Consider the following 20,677-nt stretch of genomic DNA (forward strand, 5'->3'; position numbering starts at 1 on the left):
TAAGTGAAGTTATTGTTTGTTATGTCCTGTTTCTGCCGTAAATCAGAAGTAAACACCGGTTTTGGGGAGAAAAAGTTTTACATCATAGTCGCGTGATTATGGATGCTGCAAACATCCATAAATGCAAGCCGGTGGCTGAGCAGCCAAAATGCAGTTATATGACTAGATTGGGGAGGGGGGGAGTTGTTAGAACTTTCGTACTAGGTCGTAAATACCTTTTGAGTTATCTGTCATAACTTCAAACGGTTGCTAAGCAATTGGTTGTTGAGGACCTGAATCTATCTATCTGCCAAGAATCGACCGACCTGATGACACACAATCAATTTTTGTTCCATTTTACTTTCTTTGCTTTCAAAAATGTTGAGAACTTTTTTTTTTAATGTTAAGCACACTTTGGATAATTACCGTTGAAGCAAAAAATGCATTTGGTACGATATGCTAAATAATGAGTGTGTTCTATCTAATTCAGAATGCAGCAATGTAGGCAAGAAAGGACCAAAAAAATCCCACCTATAATTTTTATAATAGGTGCTTTGATTTCAAAGGAACTATCATTTCTTTATTTCCTTTTAACGGGACCTGCTCTGAATATCTATATTCAGCAAATAAGCAGCTACACTAGTTAATGCAGATGGTCCTGGACTTGCAATCAAAACGGCACAGCAATGCACTCATAAAGTGCAATTGCATCTGAAAGCAATGGCAATCCCTGCAGTCCCAGTTATCATCATTAACTGAATCCCACGGTCATTAGGAGAGGCAATTTCCTGCCAACTTCCCACAACCAAAATCAGTGGGCAAACCGATAGGAAGTTGCAATGTCCTAAGCTGTCTGGCAGATAAGTAACCGTTACCAGGTGGGGGAGGAAGTGAGGGTGCAGGAGAGGGGGGAGGATTGGGTAGTGCAGGACAGGTGCCATGTGGGTTAGGAAAAGTGTGGGAGAGGTGCCATGTGGGTTGGGGAGTATATGCTGGGGAGCACAAGTGGCCAGCAACAGCACAGGGGAGCAGGGGAGTGACTTGTGACTTTTTGGGAAAGCCAGCAGGGAAGGTTGCAAATGGTAATCAAGTGATTGCAGGATGCTCAGCAAGAGGTCCTAAGTGTGAATGTGCTGCCAAGCACACAGATCGCAATCACATTATCATGGAGGTGCTAGGACAGTTGCAACCACCATTCATTCAGCACCATCATAATTTTGAACAGTCACCGAATGAATATTCATAAATCAAGGAGTATCTGTACATTAATAAATTAGAGAGACACAGTTATTTGAAGGCTTCCAGAATTTAGTAGACAAATTGATAAATGGACCTCATGGCATCTAATTATGTTTTATTTCATTCTATAATGAATGCAAGATTCAGCAAGCAAAGAGGCTAAAGACAGTGTAAATGAACCTTAACTCTTTTTTACAGGAAGAAAAATCCCTAGAAGTTTATACTATCCAGCGCATTTAGAAACATTGGAAAAATGCAGAATAAAAATATCTTGCTTTATTCAAAGCATTTGGATTGAAGGTGGATTGTGGATTGAATCTATTTTATTAAATCCCCACAAGTCTATTCTGACATATATTCAATGTCTAGAATCAGAAATTACTATGTAGACTAATGAATGTAAAGTATTGCTTATTGCTTGGAACATTATGTACCAAATGTTTAGGCAGCCACTTGTCATGAGCTCTCATGCAATCTGGAACACCTAATGCAACAGGAAGCTACAAGCTAGTCCATTTGCCTGGATCATAATCTTACTCATGCTTATGTTATCTATTCATCACTTCCCCACCACCCAGGGAAAAGCTTTTCTGCTCTACCTGCAAGAAGTGATCAAAAAGGTACTTTGGTTTATCAATTGTTTATACCAGGGCTGATGCGTGCAGATAGCCAAGAGTATTTGCCAAAATTCATCTGTGTAAGCATGATGCAAGTTTGTTTTTAAAATGGCAAAATTAGTATTTAAAATTCACAAACTGTTAATTCCTGTTAAACCTAAAATCCCATTTTGCCAAAGATGTGACTTTAAAAGAGGTAGAAATTCAGAGATCCTACATTCCCTTTCTTGAAACAAGATAATCTACTATGCTATGTGCTATGCTATGCTATGCTATGCTATGCTATGCTATGCTATGCTATGCTATACAAATCACACTATAATAAATATATATACTTTTTTATTGTTGTGGTTGTTTTTAGACCAGGCTGTCTTCTATTGCTTTATGTTTGTAATACTTTTAATCAGTGGTCCCCAACCTTTTTGTACCAGGGACCAATTTCACGCGGGGTGGGGGGAGAGGAGTCGAGTTTGGTGGTTTGCTTGCAGACGTTTCATTACCCGACTGGTAACATCTGATGTTGTTACCTAGTCGGAAATAACGTCTGCCAGCAAACTCACAAGTTCAGAGGCCAATGCCTCCTCATTGCAAACCTGAGCACAGATATTATCTTCTATTGGGACATTTAAAACGGAGGGTTTCAGCTGCAGATTCAGGAACTGCGCCGGGCTGGGAGCGCCTTCAAAACTGAGCGCTGGGCGGCGGCGGCCCACGGCTGTCTCCGCGGCTCAGGACAAGTCCCTGCAGGACGGCTGAGAAGCCCGCCTCTCAGCCCTGCCTCCTCAGCCTCATCCCTCAGGTGTCTGCCTCGTTCCTCTCAGTCGCTCTCTGCTCCTCCACTAGCCCAGGAAGAAACTGCTTCAAAGAAGCCGGCAGGGTGGCTTTTCCTGTCAGCGCAGCTCCTCCAAAGCACCCGTTCACCCCCACCCGCTGCCAGCGGTTCAATCCAGTGTTCCGTTCTGCCTGCCTGCCTGCCTGCCTTTGTTTCTGGTTGTTTTGGAGCAGCTTCGGCTGAGAAAAGAGGCGAATAGTTATTATTCTCAGCCGAAGCTGCTCTGAAACAACCAGAAACGAAGGCAGGCAGGCAGGCAGAACGGAGCACTGGATTGAACCTGGATTGATTGGCGGCGGGGTGGGGGTGAACGGGCGCTTCGGGGAGCTGCGCTGACAGGAAAAGCCACCCTGCCAGCTTCTTTGAAGCAGCTTCTTCCTGGGCTGGTGGAGGAGCGAGAGAGCGACTGAGAGGAACAGGCGGGAGGAAACCGAAGCCACTGAGCCGGAGAGCAGGACAGGCTTTGGTTGCTTCCTCCCTCCCCTTCTTTCATTTGTGTCCTTGATCCCTGATCCCAGCAGCATTCACCGAAGGCGAAGAAAGCCGCCATTTTTATTTTTTTATTTTTATTTTCTTTGTGGCCCGGTGCAAAGTGATCCATGGACCAGTACCGGTCCGTGGACCGGTGGTTGGGGATCCCTGCTTTTAATTATGTATTAAATTTTGGTAAGCCAACCAGTCTAGTGGAGTGAGCACCCATAACTAATTTAAATCTATCTATCTATCTATCATCCATCCATCCATCCATCCATCCATTTTGGTTTAAAAGGAGAGTGGATACAATTTGATGGGAATGAAGACTAAGTAAGAATGACAATTTGTTTTAGCAGAAATTAGTTGTGGGAAGTTTCTATATGCTTTCTGTTTCTTCAACACCATTTTTTGCCTTTAAAACTGGTATTATTTATTATACCAAATGATGAACCAGATGAAATTCTGATTGAGAATGGATATTAACATATCGATATATCCTCATGATAGAATTTAGAAAAAAGTGTACTTCCCATGGCACTTCCCATAGGAAATTGATATTTCCCATGGCACTTTAAATTTTTTTCAAAATAATAATTATATCCTGCTTGTTCTTTCAAGTCAAAATGTTTTGGAAGTTCTACTGGTTCCTATGTGGATGCATGGCTGATCTGCTCAATGCCCTTTCTATTGAATTATTTATTCTCTTAACATACGTGGCAATTTCAGAAGCAAGCACGTAGTCTTACCTGATGCAACATTAATTATTTCTTTAACTACAGCATCTTGCATTTCTTCATATTCTTTTCTGTTCTTCATATACTCTTCATTAATATCTTTCAATGCACTGGACATAAACAAAAAAGTCAGAAATGTTTGCAACATTTGACTTTGTAATATTCCACTGTTTTCCCTGTTTTTCCCAATCATTTTCCAAGTAGCATACTTAAAGAGACTGTTCAGGGCTAAAAGCAGGAACAGAACTGACTTGTGATTTTGACATTACCTGTTATAGAATTTCACCCCATTCTTCTGGGTTTCCAAGATCTTATATTTCACATTATTCCGCAGAACCTTCTCTTCTCTGTACGTAATTCTGAAAAAATGTCCGAACTGTGCATTGCATTCTAATTTGATACTCTTGCCAGCTTCCAAACCTTTTTTTTCATTTAGAAAGGAAAGAAGAAATAGCATATATGACTGATTATGCACCATAAAAGCATACAAATCACACCTCCATCATCTTCACTCAGTGATCAATTTTTTTCCTTGGTTTTGCTGCTTAACATTGTACCAGGTCCCTTACTGAAAAGTCAACTGAGCAATCACAGCACTTGGAGAAGTCCTATCACCAAGCTAGCCAGAAAAAAGCATCCAATAGATTTTCATTAATGGATCTCCCAACAGTAGAGGTATATCTAATTTGTAACATCATCACATTACCTAAAACAGTGGTAAAAGAACCAGGCTCTTATTAAATATTTTGTTTTGGAATGCTCCTTAAACCACAGTCTACAATCAAGAAGTATGAGAGTTTCGGTGTTAAAAATGCCCACCTCAATCTATATTCCAATTTAGTAAAGGCAAGGTAAAGTTAAGGTAAGAATAAAGTTAACCCAGAACTGAGCCTGGCTACAATGATAATTGAGGGTGGGCGGGGGGATGTACAGAAGTAATTTCTCACTGGCTTCTTTTGGGATGTTTTTCAACTTCCCATAGAAGTAACAACTTAGGGCCAATTTCCTTTAGTTTCAAATTCTGACAAGTAGATGCTGCCACTTGTTGAGACAAATAAAATGTAGGTGTTTAAATAAGACCATGTATTTAATTGCTTTGGACAGCATTATCAAAGGAAGTTATAATTAATCTGTCAACAGGATACTCTTACCTTCATTTCAAAATTACAAACATACTAGGATTAGCAATAGCCGTTTTCTAAGCCTATTTATTCTTTATATAATAATTCCCATTATGGCATATCAATTGAGCGGTCAAAGTTGCATTAGGTGGACCTCCTCAACGTACTGACATATACAGAAAGCCTAAGGAGAGATGCAGTTCCGAAGTATGGTGCCTCTGACTCCACAGCTTTTGCATTTTTAACATTTTCAGCAGAAATGAAATGACAAGCAACTAATTGGGAAGGGGTGGGGGGAGAGCTACAACACCATTGACTGGGCATCCTTGAATACTGAAATAATTTTCCAGAATTCTTCCTTCAGAGTGTCTTTTCCACATCAAGGACTCCTGAAGATATGCATAAAAATGGTATGCATTCATTGAACACCCTGAATGTGTACAGTGAATAAAAGCAGGGTGCTAGCAGAACCTAGAAAGTGACTGAAGTTCAAAGTAAATATTAGTAGCAGTGGGAAAGCTTATCTCTTTCTTATTGAAGAAACCCTAATAAGTTTCCAAGAAGGGTTTAAAAGAGCAATATGCTGCAGCTTGATCTAACCTGGTGCCTCCAGATGTTCTGGGATTACAACTCCCAGAAATCCCCAGGCTGCAGAAGGGTGACATGGAGCACTGCATTTTAACCTGTGAAGCTGTCTTAAGTAAGTCAATATTGATGGTGACTTGAAAGGAGAAAGAAAAAAATTCAACGAACTTAAAAGTACTTCTTGGTAAAATAATTTTCACCCTCCAACATACTTAGTTCCTTGGCTGCAACGTTCAGCACACCCTGCATTTTTTTTTCCAGCTTATTCATACTTTCTCTCAATTCAGCAAGATTGGGATCAATAGAAGGTTTGACAAGGTATTCATGACTTTCCACCTAGAAAACAAATTTCACAAAATTTGCACTCTTTTTACAAACTCAGTTAACAACTAAGGTAAAGTGACTAATAATTTCATTAATCAAGAGTTTGGAAAAATAATCACAAAATCATTTAATTTTTCAGCCAAAGGGCTACACCAGACCTTTCAGCAAAAAACATGATTTCTTCAACTGTATCACTAGAAAGCATGTGCTAGAATCTCCCTTCATGAATTCTTTATTCATAGAAAATCAACACAGCAGCAGGTGAGGGCATTATTGTGCTACAGTATACCTTGTTTTATATTGAAAAGAACACCACTACAACTCAAAGAAATCTGTCCAACTTTCCTTCTTCTAAAGAGATTCTATTGTTATCATTCCAAAGGTACTATATTCATATCCCATTTTCCTTTTTTAATAGAGGACTAAATACTTTTAAAAAGATAAACGAAAAACAAGGGTTTGGAATGGAAGACAACATCTGGATCTTCTTTGCATTACATTGAACAAGGTAAGGATTCTGCAAAATAAAAGCTCTGCCTGGAAACACCAATCATCTAGGAATCTGCTTCACAGGAAAGAGCCATTATTTCTTCCATGCATAAATCAAAACAACAAACTGAAACTGCATAGTTCAAAAGAAATTTAGATTGCAGTCTGTTAAAATTATAGTGGAGTTCTATAACTCCTGAGGAATTCTCTCCCTGCACACAAATGGAGTAAATCTAAATCAAGTCTTAGTCTTTCAATCACAATGCTGTATCAGTGGAGTTTTAATATGCCTCAGAAGACCTGGGCCTTTCCAAGTGGTGTACCTGTCAGATACTGGGCTTAACGTGCTTGTATGTTTGACAATTAACAGAAAGAGAATTCCATTTTCCATCTTTTTGTCTTGGCAAAAAAAGCACTAGTAGCAAATAACAGCTGAAATCACCCCAATCTGACCTGGTTGGATAATGCAGATCTGGTTTTTAAAGAGACCCTATAAGGATTTCCATGGGCAGCCCTGCTATGACGCAGAAAGACCACTCTACAAGTGGCCATTTCTTCTTTTATGTCAACCTTGCAACTGCAAGGATCTGAAGAAACAGTCCAGGGCAGGGGGCAGTGGCTGGAATAATGCTCAAGAACATCATATGCTGAGGATACAACTGATAGTACTGTTTAGGGGTCAGAACTGATTGATGATTATCTATCTTTCTATCTATCTATCTATCTATCTATCTATCTATCTATCTATCTATCTATCTATCTATCTATCCTTTATTATTTTCACAAATAACTCAAGGTGGAGAACATATCCAACACATCTTTCTCCTCCTATTTTCCTCTCAACAACAACCTTATGAGGTGATTTGGGCCAAGACAGAGTGACTTATTCAAGGTCATCTAACTGGCTTTCATGGCTAAAGTAGAACTTGAACTCACTGTCTCTTGCTTTCCAGCCTTGTACTTAATATCTAGACCAAATTCGCTCTACTACTACAACTACTACTAATATCGTATTAATGAAAATCGTCAGGGCTGTTAGTGTGGAGAAAATCAGAAGTAGTATAAGAATTGTGTGCAGCTCTTCCGATTGATTACTGAAAGTTAAGGCAAGAGCTAAACAATAAAGACAGTCTGCATTAATATGAAAGAACATGGAAAAAAACTAGCTATCAAAGAATTATCAAAGGACTAAAATATAAAAGGACTATTTCATTCAACAAAAGTCAGAAGTCTCCCTCTGAGTAGAATCTGAACACAAAATAATATTTTCCTTTTAGTATATATTCTACTACCCAATAGCTCAAGATTTTATTTATATTTTTTTGCCTTTGAGTCAGTATTGACTCTTGGCACAACCTGGACAGGTCTCTGAAGTTTTTTTGGCCAGTTTCTCAAGTGATTTGCCACTACCTTTTTCCTAGGGCTGAGAGACAATGAGTAGCTCAAGGTCACATAGCTGGTTTTGTGCTTAAAGCTGTGCTAGAACTCATGAGCTCCCATTTTCCAGCCTTAATCACTACACTAAACTGGTTCTCTTGTTAAAAATACATTGGCTCTAAGCATGAAATATCAGAAAAAGCAGATATAGAAATGTGATATGTTACAGAAGGAAAACATGCACTGTTTGTTTTTCAACTAAATGACTTGTCAGTTTATAACTATAACAAGACGATAATTTGTACACAAGACAAAGGGAAGAAGTAAAAAAAGAAAGGAGGGCAAGGATATTCAAGAGAATATGTGGGGCTGGCATTCTGAGGGTAACTGGCCTAGCAGTGGCTATTTGTAGTTCTATATCTGAAAAGGGAGCTGATAAGAGAAAAGACTATACTTTAGCATACCAAATACATAAAACTATAGTTACATAAATAGTGAATGGGTTTCTTGCTGAGGCCGAAGAAAAGGAGGAAAAGGTGTAAAAAGCCATGATTTATGGGTCTCCTAACAATATCATTTTTTTATCCTGTAGTGAGAGTGAGAGAAATCTTATTTGATTTGCCCCTTTAGAACACGTTCTTATTCCTATACCAAGAAGCAGAATTTATCATATATCTTCTTCCTGCAGTTTAATTTTTAGTGTCCACTAACCCCGTATAAGCACAACCAGAGATCTATTATATGAGGAAATGCTTAAAACAACTGTGTCAATTAGCCAAAGCTTAAGAGGCCCAATATCATTACAGGTAGCCTTGACTTACTACCACAATTGACCCCAAAATTCCACTGCTATGCAAGACAGTTAAGTGAGTTTTTCCCCATTTTATGATCTTTCTTGCCACAGTTAAGTTAGTAATACAGTTGTTAAGTTAGTTGTTAAATAAATTTGGCTTCCCCATTTACTTTGCTTGTCAAAAGTTTGCAAAAGTTGAACACTTGACCGTGAGACAATGCAACCTTCATAAATACATCCCAGTTGCCCTACAACGATCATTAAGTGCAACTACTGGTCGTAAGTCATTTTTTCCAGCACTGTGGTAACTTCAAACAGTTGTGAAACAAATGGTCTTTCAGTTCAGAACTACCTACAATGCAAATTTCTTTCCTTGACAACAGAAGTGGGTGGATCAGCCAGACAGGCTTCAAATCCACCATGCCTCTCTCTCATGGGGAAAGAGATGTGATGCATCACAGAGAAAAATACAGCAACACTCGTCTTAAAAAGTATAATCTTGATGGTTTACCACTTGGAAACAAGAGGAAAGAGAAATGACTAAGAATTAAACTCTTAAGAAAATCTTATGGAGGAAAAGAAGAAATGTCTAGAAGAAGAAGAGGCAGAAAATGTGACTATGGATTGTCCAACTTTCATTTATAGAATTCACTGTCACAAGATAGTTCCAGAGTTTGAAATGTCTGATGCTATCCTCTAGCCCTTTAATTTAAAAAAAATCATGTTCTGTACTTTAATGATTTTAAATTTGTTTTTATGGCTGGACTGTATACTGCTTAGAGTCACTTTTCTTAAGATGGATGGACATATAAATAGGATTACATAAATGAATAAAATGCACTGATTATTACTAATACAGATAAAAGAAACAGACAACAAAGTTACAGATTTTTTTGTTGCTATTAACTGCAAAAGTACAACACTATCACAGATCCTAGCTGTTGAAGAATAAAGAATGGCTATTGCTAACATACATAGCTTACAAGGATTCTTAGGCTCCAATACAACTGGGCAATCCTTGTAAAACTTCAACATGAGAACTCAGCTTGCCTTTCTATTAGTCACATAGAATCAATACAAAACAAACCTGGTACAGTGCTCTATCTTCTACTCAGAATATGTAGGAAAGGGTGCAATTGCCTGTCTGATCATCTTGCCAGAGTGATGTTATATTTACCCAACAGGGTTCAGATTAGCAAGGAGAAGAGACTACAGATGAACAGATGTATCAGAACTGCTGATACAGTTGTACAAAGGAATTATTGAGTTTGTTATTTGCACCTCTATAACTGTCTGGCTTGGCACAGTAACCAAACAAAACAGACAGAGACTTCAACGAATAGTTGAGACTGCAGGAAAAAATAACCAGTTTGTCTTCCACGGAGGACCTATATATACTGCAGGAGCCAGATAGAGGGCTGTGAAAGTATCTACACACCCCTCACATCCTGGACATAAACTGTTTCAATTTCTTCTGATAGGATGACACTATAGGGCACTGCATGTCAAAACAATCAGACACAAATACAGTTTTCCTCCACCCCACACCCCATGCTTCCACTCTGCTAAACAACTAATTTCCACAACATTGTCTTATGCCCTGGGATGTCAAACCACTTAGTATTACCTTTTATGTATTACCTATTATCTTTCTCATATTTTCATCTTTCCTATTACCTATTTCCTTAGCTTCTATAACTTTGTTGTTTATATCTTATGATTTATGTTGATTGCTTTTATTAGTACCCTATTATGATTTATGTTGATTTAGTACCCTATGACTATCACTGAATGTTGTATCTTATGATTTATGATGATTGTATTTTATGATTATGACAATTTATCATGTTGCACCTAGAGCTTATGCACCAGAGACAAATTCATACTTGGCCAATACACTTGGCCAATAAAAAATTCAATTTTATTCAATGTAGAGTAATGAGACCACAGAGATCATCTGTTTTAAACATCAGCATTGCCTTGAGAGAAGCACAGAAGATGACTTTTCAAGTGAAAAGTCAAGTGAAAAGTTTAAATGCCTGCTTGTCTGCATTTAGCAGTTTACAAGATAGCCTGAACAGTGTGTTGCTAGATATCTAAATCCAGGGTCTGTAAATGAACTATAACTATACCCAAAGCACTATAAACCAAAACGTTCCACTTATTACTACTGATCTACTGATTGACAATATGTATCTTATTATATGGAAAACTGAACCATTTTATTTATTGAAAGTTGAAAGACAGAAACATAGTCTTTCTTTGAAGGTGAACACAAAAAATATGTCCTCCAGATGGAAATCTGGCTTATTACACATTATATAACATATAATGGTTTCTGACTTTTAGAAGTTGTCAGTCAAAGCTAAAAAAGCATTTTTTTCAAAGGCTTCTCAAAGGACTTTATCATTCAGCTGCTGCACTGTTTGCATTTTTAATACAGTACAAAACTCTCCTGTAATTGAGATTTCACAACCAAACATAAAGAGTTTGGACAGGGGAAATAGAGGTACCAGAACAGAATAATCGCAGAAAGAATTGAGATATTTTCCATAATGAAAAATGAATAGAGAAAAAGAGAAATTCCCATCAGAAGTTAAAGGAAATAAGACCAGAGCTTTGAAAAATTAATAGCATACAAAATCTTTGTAGTGAAAATCTGACATAAATGTGAATTAAACCTGATCACTTTCACAACTCAAGAGATTTCCATTGACTTCCATATCGCGAAAATGAAAGTGATTTGCAACTGTTCTTATGTTAGAAATGAAGCCGTAAAAAACCACAAAGAATTCAAATTAAAGTCCAGCAAAGAGTTAGAATAAATCAGCATTCAATCCATCAATTAACAGTTACAGATAAAAGTCAAAAAGAAAACTTCAAGAACTGCAGTTAAAAACTGAGGTGCACTTCAAAAGAACAAACAGCTGAAAGGAAAAGCTGAGAGATCCAACTGTCTGGTAGCTACTACTGAAAATTGCAACCATCAAGATTCCTCTTCCCCAGTAGATCTATGATCATCCAAGGATCATCTTGGGTCATTCCTAGTTGCTCCTGTTAAAATCAAACCACCAAAGCTGGCTCTTTGCCAGCAAAATCAGCTGTTTGTCAGCAGAAGGAAAAAACTGCCCTGCCGCTCAGTTCACCATTTTCAGAGAATTCCAGTCAAAGCTGACTGAATGGCTAATAGGGCTATGGTTTATCACAGTTTTTAACTGACGGCTTTAATTACATCACTATATTGATTTTTTTCTTGAATTTAAAATTACCAGTAGCAGAGTAAAAACTGGAAAGAGTGTACAGAAGAGTGAATAAGATGGTGAGAGGCTTGGAGGTTAAATCCTATAAACAACGGTTAAATCAATGAGTTTAAAGAAGGACAAAATAAGGGGAGAGCTGATAGTCATCTTCCAATACTCGAAGTTGCCTGTAAAATATAATTCAAAACAATGATTCTATAGGAGAGCCAGTTTGGTGTAGTGGTTAAGGCATCAAGCTGGAAACTGAGTTCTAGTCCTGCCTTAAGTCAACTGGACAATCTTGGGCCAGTAGCTCCCTCTCAGCACTAGAAAGGAGACAAAGGCAAACCACTTCTGAATAACCTTGTCAAGAAAACTGTAAGAACTAATCAAGGCAGTTGCCAGGAATTTAAAAGAGGGCAGGAGAAGGAAAAGTCTTGAAAGGATCAAAAAGAGGGGAAGACTCTATATAACAAAGATAATGTACCTTTCACAAGGTAATATGTTGGTGGGTTCTAAAATACATAAAAAGTTTATTCAGCAAAGGTTAACAATTTGATTGCTACGATCACTTGTAACTTCACCATGCACTGTGCAAAGAGGATGATTCATAAAGTTTTTCATTTCAAACTGAAGCCCATAAAATCTCCAGTCACAAGAGTCTAGCTTTTGACACACCAGAAAGTTTATTATCCCAAGAACCAGAGGTGAATTGCTCATGAATGTAAAAATACTAACAAAGCTTGGCACAGAATGCTCTATTTATTTATTTAGATGTACGCCCTGCTCAACCATTTCACATCACTGTGTGTAGGAGTTTCATTTTACAAATCGCAATTTTGTTGTCTGATTTTTAAAGAAAACACAGTTTAGCTGGAAGGAGTAGAAGGACAAAAGGGAACATTAACTGCAAGAGCAAGAACAGAGAGTACTAATTCAAGAGTTGAGTTAGGGTGTTGGTACTTATCTGATACGTCCGTTCACTGTGAGCTGTGAAGAACATCCAGTGATGGGAAGGTGCTTCAGTCGCTTCTAGGAAGGCTGGGCTTAAATTTGAGGACACTCCTCCTCCTCTTCGAGACTCCTCCTTAGCGTCCCCAGTTTTGTGAAGCCGAAGTATTGATACCCTATATGCTTAAGCCTATGTAATAACCCTGGCCGGAACAGACCCCCTACCAGACGGAATAAAAGGGAGGGGCTGGATGCTCTTCACAGCTCACAGAGAACGGGCGTATCAGGTAAGTACCAACGCCCTTTCTCCCATGAGCTGTTCAGAGCATCCAGTGATGGGACATACCAAAGCTTGGCACAGTCCTAAGGGAGGGACTCCATCTGGGTTGCAGACCTAACTGTCTCTGAAATAACTTGCTGCAAAACTCGCCTACCAAATGAAGCCTCAGCAGAAGCAAAGACGTCAATTTTATAATTTCTAATAAATGTAGATGGAGAAGCCCAGGTTGCAGCAGCTCGGCAAATCTCCTCTATTGTAGCTTGGGTCGCCCATGCTGCTGTGGTGGCTGCACTCCTGGTGGAGTGAGTGGTAATGCCTTGGGGCACTGGAATCGAGTGAGAGTCATACGAGTTAGCAGTGGTGGCCCTTAGCCATCTACCTATGGTAGAGGGTGAAACCTTGCGCCCCAGGGTGTTAGGCTGAAAGGACACGAAGAGGGCTTCTGTCTTTCTGGAGGGCGCTATGCGCTCTATGTAGATGCATAATGCTCTTCTTACATCCAAGCGGTGCCATTGGTGTTCGAGCCTGTGATGGACCTGAGCAAAAATTTGGGAGCACCAGCTCTTGAGCTCTATGGAATGCCGAATTAACTTTTGGAATGAAGGAGGGATCTGGTCTGAGAACTACTCTATCCGAATGGAAAATACAGAGATCTTTGAGCACCGATAATGCAGCTAGTTCGGAGATTCTTCGGGCAGATGTAATTGCTATCAGGAAAACTACTAGTAGTAAGGACCAACAGTACCTTATTTAAGTCCCAAGTTGGGTATCAGTGCACTACGGGGGGCCTCAAGTTCTTGGCACCACGCAGAAAACTGCGAATGCGAGGGTGATGAGATATGGAGGTAAGATCATCCCAAGATATGACCGAAGCCAGGGCTGCCACCTGTCTCCGCAGAGTATTGGGTGGTAACCCTTTGGTTAGGCCCTCCTGTAAAAATTCTAATAACTGCGCTACTGATGTGGAAGTGGGGTCGATCTGAACCTTCTGACACCAATGGCAGAAGCTAGACCAGGTGGCCTCAAAGATTCAGTTCGTCGAAGGACGTCAACTGAATAGTGTGAATAACTTGAGTAGAAAGGCGTTCATCTCTCAGACGTCGCCCTTCAACTTCCATACAGCTAAGTTTAGCCATTGGGGGTCCGGGTGTAGCACTGGGCCTTGAGACAGCGATATGACCTATGATGGGATCCTCCATGGTGGTACCGTCGAGAGGTCCTTCAGGTCCGCGAACCATGCTCGCCTTGGCCAATAAGGAGCCACTAATAGCAGGTCCGCTTTTTCTTCCAGCAACTTCTGAATCAATTTGAGAATCATGGGGAGGGCAGGAAAGGCGTATAGCAGTCCGGTGGGCCAGTGACATCTGAGGGCGTTCACGTCCTCCGCTCCCTGCAATGGGTAACGAGAAATGAATCGGGGAAGCTGAGCACTAAGTGGGGAGACAAACAGGTCGACTACCGGTTGGCCCAACTTCTGAGTAGCCTCCAGAAAGATCTTGGGGTCCAGACTCCACTCTGATTGGTCCAACATGGCTCTGCTGAGCCAATCCGCTTGTACATTCGCTACTCCAGATATGTGCTCCGCTTTTAGAGAGAGAAGATGGATTTCGGCCCATTAGTTCCCTCATTAGTAGATTGGAATAAGTGTCCCCTTGTTTGTTGATATGGGCCTTTGTAGTTACGTTGTCTGTTAAGACGAGCACATGTTTGCAATGGAGATGCGGGAGGAATTGTCAAAGTACCAAGTACACCACTCTCAGTTCTAGCCAGTTGATATTGTGTGCCTTCTCTGAATCTGTCCAAAGGCCTTGCACTGTATGTGATTGGAAGTGGGCCCCCCATCCCACTAGTCCGGCGTCTGTTGTAACAATCGACCTGTGTGGATCCTTGAAAGGGCATCCCTTGTTGATTTTGGGTTGTGTCCACTATCGTAGAGACCTGAGAACAGTTGATGGAACTTTTACGCAAGTCCTGGCATCGTCTCTCCCGACACGTTGGTATGGCAACAGGAACCATTGCAGCGTTCTTGCATGGAACTGGGCCCAAGCGATAATAGAAATACAAGAAATCATTTTTCCGAGCAATTTAGAAAGGAGACATAGTTGTACTTTCCTAAGAGTTCTGATCTGTTGAGCCAAAATCTCTAATGCTTTCTTGTCTGTCAGGGAAGAGAAAAACTTTGCCTTCCAGGGTGTCAATGATGGCGCCAAGGTGAATGAGTCTAGTAGAGGGTGTTAAATGACTTTTTGATCAATTGATTGAGAACTCATGTTGTTGTAGGGTTACAACTGTAGTTTGAGTGTTTGAATTTGCTTGATTGGTGGAAGATGCCAGAATAAGAATGTCAAGTAGCATTGAAGTCGGATGGACCTATCTCTGAGTGATGCTGCCAAGGCAGCCAAGACCTTTGTAAAAGTTCTGGAAGCTGAAGCTAGGCCAAATGGGAGAGCAATATATTCGTAATGGACGTTGTTGTAACAGAAACGAAGGAATTTGAAATGTGAAGGCCTAATTGGGATATGTAAGTAAGCTTCCGTGAGGTCTATGGAGGTAAGGATTGGAGAGTGGTCATTTTAAATTTTCGGTAAACTAAATATTTAGACGTTTTAAGTCCAGGATTGCCCTCCATCCCTCTGAACTTTTAGGGACCACGAAGAGGTGCGAATAAAAACCAAGACCTTTTTGATTAGAAGGGACGGGTTGTATGGCCTGGATCTCTAGTAGATGTGCTATGGCTGTGTCCATGAGCAACCTTTTTTTTTTCTGTGTCCCTGGAAATTGGAGACTTCATAAAAAAATCCAGGGGGGGGGGTGGAGCTGAACTCCAGTGCCAGACCAAATCGTACTGTGTTCCTGACCCATGCGTCAGTGGTAGAGGAGTCCCATTGGTCGGCAAAACTTTTTAGGTGACCGCCAATGGGAATCTCGTTGTGGTTGTTACTTGGACCTGTGGAAGGGCCTAGATCCTGTTCCTCGAAATTGTCTCCTAGGATGGAGTCCCCTTCTATATCTGTCCCCAGGTTCAATTCTATCTGTCTGTTGTCTGAATCCAGGCTCTCTTTGAAATCTTGGATAGTAGGGTTGGTAGAAGGGGCGAAAAGAACCCCTACAAAAGGGCTGTGGTGATCTGGACTCTGATCGACAAAAAAGGGAGGGAAGAATTTTCTTTTTGGTTCTGGTTTCAATTAGGAGGGGTTCAAACGCACTGCCAAATAGTTTGTTCTCTGAAATGGGAGCTGAGGCAAGCCCCCACTTGTGCTTGACATCTGCCTGCCAATGCCTGAGCCAAAGTAACCTTCTAGCCGCAATTTGGGAAGCAGTAGCCCTAGAGGAAAATTTAACTACATTGAAGGTAGCATCTGCTGAAAACTCTGCAGCAGCGATTAATTTAGCCACATCTTGATGTGCCCTAATGTTTGAGCCTGGAATGGTATCCCTCAGGTGGCGGAGCCATCTGAGAGATGATCTGGTGAAAAAGGAGGCAGCTGTGGCTGCTCTGATGGCCCATGCATCCAAGACGTGTACCCTGAGGAAGACTAGTTCCGCCCTCTTTTCCTCAGGCTTGAGAGCCTCTTCAGCTTCACTTGGGATGGCTGAGGAAGATGCAAGCGCAATGATAGGCTCATCCACTTCCAGAGTGTTTAAAAATTTAGAGAACTCAGGTGCCAAATTGCCAATTGGGAGAGGGGTACCCGTATTATCCAGCCGTGCGGTGTTCTTGGCCTTAAACAGCAGGGATTTAAATAATTGTGGGCGGAATAATCCTGTAAATACGGGGAGGTCAGGTGAGAGGCCTTCATCGTCAGACATCCCCCTTTCTAGTGGATCCACCTCTGACAATACCTGGTCAACGGTGTGTACCGACCCCTCTTCCATTGGATCCATTGGATCCCCTTGATCTGCCATATCCTGTGTGTACTGAGGGTCTCTGACAGTGGGCAACAATAGTTCTGCAGGGGGGTACCTGATGAAGATGTGGATCTGGGATGCCAAGATCGTTCAGAAAGAGATCTGCAAACCGAAGCTGAGGGTGTTCGTCCTGCCTGACTAGCCTGTTGGACGCCTGCTGCTATGCCCTTCTGGATAGCTAGCTCCATCCACGCCCTCATGTTGGCAGGGATTTCTTCCGGAGGTTCCTCCTCTTGTCTGAGGCCAGCTGCAGTTGGCGTAAATGTTGCCTCTGGGGCCCTCCTTGGGGAGAGAATGTTAGAAAGAGCCTCCTGGGGAGGTTGTATCAATACGCTGCTCCTTCTGGATAAATCCAGAGGGGCGGTTGGAGGGTTCTGGGCCTGTGAGGTAGAGGGTATGATGAGTGGTGAAGAGGTGGGCTATGCAGCTGCTCGTGTACATTTTTCCACCTGCCTTTTGAATGCCTGATGGCATCTGCATGCATCTTTCTCTGCTGCCTTAGAAGTCTTTTTGGGCTCCGTGGACTTATCTCTATTTTTAGCAGTTAGTCTAGATCTGGAGTTGTAGCTGCTGGCCATGGTAATGCCTTTGATAGCAATGGAAAGAGGCTATGAAATTAGGTGGCTGAAACACCTAGGGGCCTGCTCCCTTAAGGGGCAGGGGATCCTGGAATAAATAGTTCCCCGGTGCCTTTAACAAATGTTGTCTCTGTGTTCTGTTTTGCTTTATCTATTTATCTATATTTTAATAACTTAAAAATTTGTAGAATTTAAGTCAATCAAGTCAATTTTTGAATAAAGTACTTGTAATATCAAATATAGAGACCAGAACACCCCCCTCCAGACCTGGCACCTATATGAGGGCACAGAGGTCTGTAACTGATAATTAGATCAGTTTAGCTGCACTTATTGCCTGTGGAATCCAGCAGTTCAAGTCCTCTATCATCCAGTGGACTGGTGGCAGGGACTCCCCCTTCCCAGGTCCCCAAAAAGGGAAACCTTGTTGGGTAACTTTCCTCACAGACAGTAACAATTACTCAGCAAATTTAACCATGCTGGCTGCCTCGTGGCAGAATGAAAACAAAAGCAGCTATCACCGCCTGGCCTGCTGTAAGCAAAACCGCTCAGCAGGAAGGCGCAGGGGCTAATTCCCTGCCCTGAGGTGTTCTGCGGGGAAAGTCTTGTAATAAAAAGGGGGAAAGGCTGCACTTTTAAATGGAAGCTTCAAGCCTCGAAGGGACAGAGTGTTTACTAAGCCGGCTGGGAGATTGGAGATAAGCCTCCTTGTTTAGAAGTTTAAGGCAGCATGTCTTAGGAGAGGCTTTTAGCCTCAGGGCAGATTGGAAAGATAAGCCTCCCTGTTTATGAGGCTTTAGCCTTGGGAGGCTGGAACGTAAAAACAAAACAAAAAAATGAACAAAATGACTTTTGGAGGTTCCTGGGGGGTTGGTGACAGAAACTATGCTATTACCTGACCTGAGAAATAAATCAGCTAAATCGCCAGTGTTCTGTTCCGACCAGGAAAACAATAACACAGCCTGTCTGAAGAAAGGCTGAGCTAAAACTGGGGATGCTAAGGAGGAGTCTCGTGGAGGAGGAAGAATGTCCTCAAGTTTAAGCCCAGCCTTCCTAGAAGGGACTGAAGCACCTTCCCATCACTGGATGCTCTGAACAGCTCATGGGAGAACTAATTTATAATAATTTATTTATAAGTTTACCGGCATTACACAGTAAAATCTTAATCATTTTTTAAAAGGGCAACAAGTGTCCTTTAGATCATATTTGGAATTTTTAAACCTCTAATTGATTGAATATCAGCCTTTATATTTCTGGAATAAGATACCGTTTTATTGTATTATGGATAGGAGTTGAAATCAAATACTTGAGGCATGAAATTGGAGAAAGCTAATGTAAGTATTTGATGAGAATGGAGGCAAAGAACATTCAATTTTTCTGCTCACCTCTGACTTTGTCTTTACCATTTTTTTGAGTGGGTCTTCCAAGAAAATAAAAGGATTGCTTATTCAAAGAGTTCTGCAAAAATGTCCATTGATAACACATACACACTCACAAATACATAAGCTCTTTCCATAACATGTAACTATTAATCTGAACAATAAAAATTGCAATACATTTGATGTACATATTTCCGAGTTACCAATTTGATCAATTTTTATGAGTGTCTATCACTATTCTGCCTGAATCTTTTTACTGATACTGATACGATACTGAGTTGTAACATAATTTCTAAATTACAAATCCTAACTTCCAGAGAAGTGTGTGATGGTGTTTGGGAAAAATATTCTTATAGCATATTGACCAAAATGTGCCAGTACTGAGAGTACTGTTCTTATTATTAAAAGGCAATGCTGCATGTGGCATTGGTATGACTAAGCCTAATGCTTTTATTATATTACAAAGCATTATGTGAAAACTGTGATTGATCAAAACCATGATGGGCAGCAGACGTTATTCTATGGGCCCACCAGGTGATAACCATAAAATATGCAAGACTGTAACATGCAATCCAGGAAAAAAAAAGGTTTTACTATATGATATTAATAGATGAGTAGAAACAAGAGACTATGGAAAATACTATTGGGCCATTTAGAGTCGCAAAAATGAATGGCAATAACAATTCCTTTGTGAGTATTTCCTTAGAAAAAGCTCTGTTCAAATAAATGGTTTATACATAAATCTATTCATGCATACACATGGATAAAAAAGAACTGAATTTATTTAACTTGAATGCTTAGGAAGAAAGATAAGAGGTTCTGAATATGAAACAAGCTATTTTTGACAGTTAAGAGTGAATCTTGGGATATATAGACATTGAAGAAATGTAAGAAATAAGTGTGGAAATAAGGTTACTTCAGAAAGAGAAAGCAATTATGAAAAGGTATTAGAAAATAGGTTATCTTCCCAACTGAATAGAAAGTGAATATTAAAAGAAAGGGAAACCGTTGTGGCGTAGTGGTTAGAACGCAGCATTGCAGCTAAACTCTGCCCACTGCCAGGAGTTTGATTCTGACTGGCTCAAGGTTGACTCAGCCTTCCATCCTTCTGAGGTCAGTAAAATGAGGACTCAGATTGTTGAGGGCAATATGCTGACATTTGTAAATGTCTCTTATTGCTCAGAGCATGCTGTAAAGCACTATGGAGAGGTGTATAAATCTAAGTACTATCACTAGTGCTTATATAAAAGCTTCCTGGAAATGATGGGAAACAAGTATATCACTAAGTATCACTGGAGTATGAAGGAGCTTAGGGAAATGTAAGTAGCACTGGTTGAAAAAAATAAATGTAAGAGCAGTCATCATTATCCCTAACGATGGAGAGGGTAAGCATAACTTGGCTTACTTGAAAGATAACAGCAAAATTAGGATGTAGTTAGTTATGCATGTACCCATGGATAGGAAAATATACTATTGAAAATCGTATTATTTTTATTCAATATTATTATTAATGCAAATAACCAAAGCATCCTGAATTATCAATATAACAACTAGAAGCACTGGAAATGTGTCCACTCAAAGGGACTTTGGGTTGGACACACAGTGCTTCTAGTTGCTATATGGATAATTAGTTGAGTGAGTATTCTGAACATGTCCCAGTGCATCTGAGCTTGCCCATTCCTGGTATGGCAACATGTCTCTGAAATTTCCTTCCTGACTAAATGTGCTCTGTGCTATAAACTGGCATAGAAAATATATGATAGGACCATAAATCATTCTA

General features: G+C 40.4%; 1 protein-coding gene across 1 annotated transcript in view; it reads right to left on the bottom strand.

Moving 5' to 3' along the window:
* Nucleotides 1-20,677, bottom strand: part of MSH2 (mutS homolog 2) — an 85,468-nt gene that overhangs the window by 11,571 nt on the left and 53,220 nt on the right. Inside the window, exons 9-11 of the mRNA XM_026684705.2 lie at nt 5,794-5,917; nt 4,145-4,295; nt 3,888-3,985 (exon numbers count right to left, since the gene is read on the bottom strand). Of these exons, the coding sequence (XP_026540490.1) occupies nt 3,888-3,985; nt 4,145-4,295; nt 5,794-5,917 (373 nt within the window). The remainder of the gene's footprint in view (nt 1-3,887; nt 3,986-4,144; nt 4,296-5,793; nt 5,918-20,677) is intronic.

Source organism: Notechis scutatus, chromosome 1 (genome assembly GCF_049901735.1).
Source record: "Notechis scutatus isolate UNSWTSFEM ecotype Mainland chromosome 1, rNotScu1.2, whole genome shotgun sequence".
In the NCBI taxonomy this organism is placed as follows: Eukaryota; Metazoa; Chordata; class Lepidosauria; order Squamata; family Elapidae; genus Notechis; species Notechis scutatus.